The sequence below is a fragment of the Seriola aureovittata genome, chromosome 13 (assembly GCF_021018895.1).
Source record: "Seriola aureovittata isolate HTS-2021-v1 ecotype China chromosome 13, ASM2101889v1, whole genome shotgun sequence".
Lineage (NCBI taxonomy): Eukaryota > Metazoa > Chordata > Actinopteri > Carangiformes > Carangidae > Seriola > Seriola aureovittata.
In genome coordinates this window covers 4872503-4879692 of record NC_079376.1, presented here as the reverse complement: position 1 = coordinate 4879692, position 7190 = coordinate 4872503, and the positions used below count along the sequence as shown (strand labels likewise).

Sequence of the window (7190 nt, the reverse complement as noted above, 5' to 3'; positions counted from 1 at the left end):
GAAAAGACAATCAGGTCATCAAGGAAAACGAGCACTTCTCTCAGATGTATATCTCCCATGCACTTCTCCATCAAGCGCTGGAATGTGGATGGCGCATTAGTTATTCCTTGTGGCATGCGATTCCATTCCCAAAATCCAAGGGGACAGACAAAAGCTGTTTTTTGTTTATCACTCTCCTCCATTTCGATCTGGTAATATCCAGATTTCAGATCCATCACTGAGAACCATTGAGCTCCATTGAGTGCAGAAAAGGATTCCTCCAAGTTGGGCAAGGCGTACGCGTCCCTGATTGTTTGTAGGTTAAGTTTCCTGTAATCCACACACAGCCTTATGTCACCGTTTTTCTTCCTGACAACTACAATAGGTGACGAAAAAGGGGATTCTGATTCTCTGATAATCCCGGCATCAAGGAGAGTTTGGAGATGCCGTCGCACAGCCTCGTAGTCTTGTGGATGTATGGGGCGTGGCCGCTGTTTGAAAGGCGTTTCATCCTTCAATTTGATGTGATGTTTGACTTTTGTTGCATGACCAAAGTCGAGATCATGATGAGCAAAAACATCAGAGTAATCGTTTAGCTTCTGTTTTATTTTTGTTTTCCATTCCTCAGGAACTGGGGAATCACTGAACTCAAACTTCAAGTTTGAATTCATCTTTGTCTTTTGTTGACTGGAAGTGCTGGCGAGATCTTGCAAGCTGTCAGAATGAGGGGATTCTTCTTCCAAGTCAGTTGACTTTTGTTGGGGCAAGTATCTTGCACAATTTCTTGAGCTACTGTTAGCTCAGCAATGACACAGTTAGTTGGCAGTGTTATGTCGTGGTCTGTTTCATTTCTCAGTATTACAGGTATCTTGTAAGGATACTGAGTTGGTGTGGTGACAAGGCAACGGTCTGTGAAGATTCCACCAGGTAAGGATGAAACAGATGGTTCTTCAAGTAGTGCCCATTGCTCACTGCCTGCAACTTTTGCACTAACAAATCCTTGCAGGATGACTTTCTGACCAGCTGGAATGACATCAGGCATGCGACCTCTGAGTTTGACCAAGCCAAGCCTGCCGCTGGAGTGTTGCTGGTGCCGTAACTGCAGGATTTTGAGCACTTGTGCATAGCCACAGTATGCAGTAGTTTGAGGAGTGTCGTCATCACAGTATTGCTCATAGAGAGGATCAAGAGTGTTTGTTCCAATTAGTACTGGTACACTGCTATTGGAGCGAAAATCTGGCACAATCAAAGCTAAGGTTTGTATTTCAGGTTCTGAGGCTATGAACTCTTTAGGAAACTTCATGCTCACCTCCACGTACCCAGCATATGGAACAGGCTGTCCATTTGCTCCTTCAACTTCAAGTATGTCGCTCACAGGCTTGACTTTGTGTTCTGACAGGTGCTCATTGTAGAATGATTGAGTTACAGTTGTAACTTGCGAACCTGTATCGAGCAAACAGTTGCACTCCACTCCACCAACTTTGACATTAGCAGTACTCTTTCGTCCAATAAGTCCTTTTGGGATATTTTTGGTTCGTTCAACTCTCTGTTCTTTGAGTATTGCTTTGTTTTCGGTGTTTAACTTTCGGTTGGGACTTTTCTGTCTGTCGGTTCCTATCCGTCCCTCCACAGGAGCCGCTTCTAGTTTAAAGTGGGAGTGTCTCCAGAAGCGTTTTTCTTATCCCAAGCCTGCTGCTTTTCCTTTAGCTCTTTCCTCTTAGCATCAACCAGTGTAGGGTTTGGAGGGTTGCTACAGCTGGTGACGATATGACCATCCTCCCCACATTTAAAACAATACCATGGCCTAGGCCTTGATGGTGTGGACTGGGATGGTGACAGCTTCTGAGGAATATGCTGGTTTTCTTTTGGTTTAGGTTTCTGGGTTTTTTGTGTTTTAGGTTTCACGGGCTTCTCTCCCGGGGAAACTGTGAGAGCTGCAATCTGTGCTTGGAGGTTGGCTATTTGTTTCTTAATCTGCTCCATGGCTGAAGGTATAGTGTTATCTTGGGTTTGCAAATCATAATCATTTATCTCATTGCCACACACAGCTTGCGTGTTAGCCTGAACTTTTGCCTTTGTGAAGCCTAGGTGTTGCTTCATCCGACTAGCTTTAGCTGCTTGCTTGTCCTCTTCTGTGCGTAACAACAGCAAAAGCTCTGAGAAGGTTGGTGGGTTATTCTGTCTCTGCTCTAGCTGGAGCGTTGCAATCAGTGTATTGTTCCAGCACCCTCTACAGAATTGTTTGAGTAGTTGTTTGTCTGCGTCACTGGCACATACAGCTTTCTTTCTTACAACTACATTCAAAGATGACTGCAGCCTGTGAAGATAGCTGGATGGCTTTTCTCCTGAGTTCTGATGAGTATTGAGAAATTTTGCAAACAACTCATCTCCATCTTCAACAGTTGCATACGCTGAGTCAAGCAAGTCCAGGTAAGCATGTGGAGTAGTCTGGGAACCTAAAGGTTTCACCACGTTAGCAGCAGGAGGTAAGAGGCTGTCCACTATTTTTCTCACCAACTGTGAATGAGAAACAGTGGGATCATTCAAGTAGAAATCAACATTAGTTCGCCAAGTGTCATAGTCAACTTCATAGTTGGGACAAGGGACTCTTCCTGAGAAAGGCCTCAGTTTGACAGGTGAGTGAAACTGGGATGCAATTTCAGTGCTTTTCACAATGTGTTCCACTACCACTCGCTGCACTTCAGGTGTGCTGAGATGATCAGGAGACAAGTGAAAGTTATTCATAGACTCTCCTACATCAGATGAAGCTTGTGCAGCTATGTTCCGTTCAGTATGAGACTGAGTTTCAACTGGGTTCAGTTCACCAGACTGAAGATTAAGCAGAGTTCTGGAAGTTGGAGAAGAGGTCACCAACTTTTCACTTGGTGGTTGGACAGAAGTTGGTGCATGTTCTCCCTCAGCTTCCTCCGCTGGTGTCTGTTCTCCCATGGTTTCAGTTATTCTAGTTAACTCTGCTCGCAGAATGTCTTCGAATGAATTTCCACTCAATTTGGCTATGCCTTTAAGCTCAGACAGGAATGTATGAGTGATTTCAGTGCCTGCCTTACTGCTATAAACACTAGCCAGGGTTTTCACATGGTGAATGATATTGGGATCTGCAGAACTTGGCCTGTCTAACGGTAGAATGGCTTTAAGAGTCTGTATTGATTCACCTGATTCAAACTCAATAATAGCCTGTTTGTGGAATTCAGATTCAGGACTATCAACTTTAACTATCCTCCTAATTAGCCCATACTGCTTAAGGTGATCGAAAATCTCCTCATCTACAGGGGTATAAGACAACCCACTAACTATGAGTGAATTTGGCACTTTAATACCTTCTGTCTCAACAATTTCCATTTTAAGATAGAATTCCCAGAACCCTTATTCTCAACCTCAAATTTTTTAAATTTGAACTAGAAAAACACTAAAGTACAAAAATTGCAATTCAAATTATTCTGTGCATAGAACTAAATGTGACATTCATGTATGGTTACAGTCCATTCACAAAGCTCCTGGCTGGCTCGCCATGTTTTTTGTAACCCATGTAACCCACTCCTGAAATTACACTTAACTCTAGGTTCGTGAGGAGCTAAGGAACATAGACTGCTATAACCATAAATGAAGCACAAACAGGGTACTTTTCAAGATGTAACTTTAGTAGTTGAATTTTGAGTGATAATTCACAACATGTAAATAACAACAATGAAAATAAAAAATAAAAATGGGCCCTTTAAAGGTAAAGTCTTTAGTTTGTTTTGATAGTCAATAGAGTCTGTGTCCTGTGATCACTGTCAATATTTGTCCAGTCAATCCTCTAGTTTCCTTAGATGTAACTGTTCCTGTTACAGTCCTGGATATAGTTATCTTCCTGTGGATATGTGTGCAGTCCTGGCGACTAACACCACCCTACCACCAGGTGAAGTGTTTCGATGAGTTGATCTTTACTCCAAGTATAATCATGCTGGAAGGCTCGCCATCGGATAGATCTTCAGAAGTGGTTCTTTCGCTGTCCATAAGACCTGACCTGTTTGATTGAGCAAACAGGACTTTAAGAATTTGCTCTTTCTATTTGTTTGTTGCACAACAATAATACTAAAGCATAACAACAATGTAACACTAAGCATCCCATGTGATGTAGAACTCAGTGATAACATGTTCAGGCCTTGCATTACGCTCTAGTTCAAAAGTCAAATCTCAATAAAAAATATCTTAATCAATGTACAATAATACCAGCATACATTATTGTATACTATAATACAATTTAAACAACAACTAACATAACTATCCTGCCAATAGCATTGAATTTTGCTTAAATTCAATATTAGAAAATATTGCAGGCAGTATATATATGTTACACACGGCTCTGCTAATATTTGCAATGCCCACTCTCTAATGAAAGTGCAAATAACATTAGCATAACTCTTCACATTTCCCACAGTAAAATGTAAATACTATGGCTCAACATTTACATCTGGAAAACAGTAATAAAATAATAATAAACAACATTATATTTCAACATCCTTCTCTCATATAGTGCTGTTAAATTGTTACTGTACCAGTAGCATTTAGCATTATTACATCAACTCACTTCAATAAACAACAACAAAACTCACTTTTAACAATAAACAATTCTGGTGTTACACCACAAACTTTTCTATCAACTCAACATACAGGCAACGCAACGCCATAGCAACACAGCGCTGCACATGAAATTAGCAACATTAGCACTTTTAGCTAGCTTACCGAGATAGAAGGAAAAGAAAAACGGGGCTTTCCAACTCCCGCTCGCTAATACTTCCGCTGTCTTCTGTGTTGTTTTGTAAGCTTGTAGCGGTTTTAAGCTTAACTAATAATAACTTTTTTTTCAATGTTACTCATCCGTTTTGTTTCTCTCCTCCGCCATTACATGTCTCTCTGTCTCACACACGCGACCCGATTACGCAGGTGCATAGTGACCTGTCAATTATGTTCAGCTAGGGGCGGGACTTAGTGAACTATGCATTCTGAGTGGCTGATTATTTCTACACTCATTCTGAATAAACAGTAACATTACAATAACACATTATTAACAGTTAACCCTTTGTTGTACCTGGGTTACACAAGCAAGCTAGCATGTTATATAGCCTGCTAGCTAGTTTGTGGTAGCACCTATAATCGCAACAGCCCTTAAAGGAATTTTGCTTTTCCACTTTCTCATGTGTGCAGGCCGTTAAAAGCCCGGTTTATTCTTGCTGACAGGAAGCAGAGTAGGACACAAAGTCCTCTGTGTGCTGTGCCTTTTAGTTTGTGTGTTTGCATGAGTTGGTGCTTTTACAAGTCCCAGTCGCTCGTCGTTTGCAGCAGTCTTGGCGCTCCGCTCCGCTGTGAGTCTAATCACAGAGCTGCTCAGGTAATTATCATGCATGTAACCAGGGACAAGGACCAGCCGGCATCCATGCACTCACCCACACACACACACACACACACACACACACACACACACACACACACACACACACACACACACACACACACACACACACACACACATACACACACACACACAATATTTTCCATTCATTCCATTCTGATGACTGTGTCCTCAAATGTCTTTCTTCTTTTATCTCTTTCTCATTTTCCCCTCTCCCTCCCTCAAATAGGCAGCTGCTGAGGCGATTGTGTCATGTCTGAAGGGTGTCGAGGATGTGTGTGTGCGAGAGTGTGTGTGTGAGTGTGTAACCCAGGTGGAAACACCTTGCGGTCGGGCTGCACCGTGAGTCAACATGAGATAAGGCGAAGACGTCTTAGAGAGAGTCGTCACTTCGACAGGAAAATAAACACAGACTGACTCGTTCGCTCTGAGTCCCTCTCAGTGAGACAGCGCGCACACACACACACACATATACAAACACACACACACACACACACGCACAGGTGCAGATATACACATGTACACTCATTCACACACACTCACACCTTTAAGAAAAAATAAACAAGAGTTGACTTTCACACTGTGACTCTCTCCTCATCAGCCTCACACACACAGAAACACACACACACACACACACACACACACAAACACACACACACACACACACACACACAGTCCTAGAGTTAAGAACGCTCACTAACTCTGAGGAGCATAAGGCAGAATATTTTAAATGCATTCAATCCACCATGTTTTGCTCAGGTCAGCACGAGGTTTGTGATATTTAAACGCAAAGTTAATCAAGACAAGATCAAGTTGAGTCTCAAGTAATTTGACACAAGTCCAATCAATCATTTGAGAAAAAAAATTTTCAGTAATTTAAGACAAATCCAAGTCAAGTCTTCAGGCAAAGTCAGTTGAGTCGAGTCCAAATCTAAAGTCATTCAAAATGAGTCTAAGTGAAATCTCAAGACAAGAGCCAGTCAAGTCCAGGTCAAGTCTCAAGTCTGAATGATAATGAGTCAGTTCACACGTGTAAGTTACTGTGTGTGCTGACACAGCATGACTTAGCTGAAGTGTTGACTAAGATAAGTCTCAGCTCAAAGTCAATGGAGACAAGTCCGAACAGTCACAAGTCATTTGAGACGGGACCCAGATGAGTGTTGAGTCTTTCAGATAAAGTCCAAGTTCAAGTCTCAAGTCCTTGAGGACGAATCCAAGTCACTGCACAGGCTTTAAAGGGTTAAGTCTGCATCCAAATCTTAAGTCCACACCTCTGATGATGTACAATTATTATATATAATTTGTATTCTCTTAAATTAAGAATATATCTGTCGCTGTCTCTTCTGTTCTCCACAGTTACATTGTTGAGGATGTTGAATGTCACTGTCACCTAGCTCTTGTTTTTATGCAGCTCAAAGCACCTGGGGAAGGTTAAGTAAACATTATGGTCATAGTGGTACAGTATTTTTGAGGTTTGGCACCCAGACAACGCGTTTGAGGAAAAAGCCGTGGTCGTGGTAAAACACTGAAAAGTGCAGTTGAGTTCAGTAACTCATGATCATGATCTTAATGTTAATTAAACAGACAGAAACATAACATTTCTCTGATGTTTTTCCACATGACAAAGTCTTAATTTGTGTTGTGTGACAGGATAGCAAACTGCACACAACCTCCCTTCTTCAATTCAATCACAATCAGCTGTTCTCGAAATGGCTTTCTAATGTGACACACGCTGCTCGGTGAGGTCACTGACCGGCTCGCTGGTTCCTCCTACACTCAGTTACCTCATCTGAGACGC

General features: G+C 41.9%; 1 protein-coding gene across 1 annotated transcript; it reads right to left on the bottom strand.

The window, feature by feature from the left end:
• Positions 1-763: 763 nt before the first annotated feature.
• Positions 764-5076, bottom strand: LOC130180252 (paraneoplastic antigen Ma3 homolog). The gene is made up of 2 exons (XM_056393696.1): positions 4726-5076; positions 764-4006 (listed from the first exon to the last, which is right to left on the bottom strand). The coding sequence occupies exon 2, from the start codon at positions 3337-3339 to the stop codon at positions 1621-1623; it is 1719 nt and encodes a 572-aa protein (XP_056249671.1). The 5' UTR covers positions 3340-4006; positions 4726-5076; the 3' UTR covers positions 764-1620.
• Positions 5077-7190: the final 2114 nt, after the last annotated feature.

Excerpts from the sequence above, each read along its gene's own strand:
- LOC130180252 (XM_056393696.1), bottom strand. The coding sequence starts at position 3,339 with ATGGAAATTGTTGAGACAGAAGGTATTAAAGTGCCAAATTCACTCATA.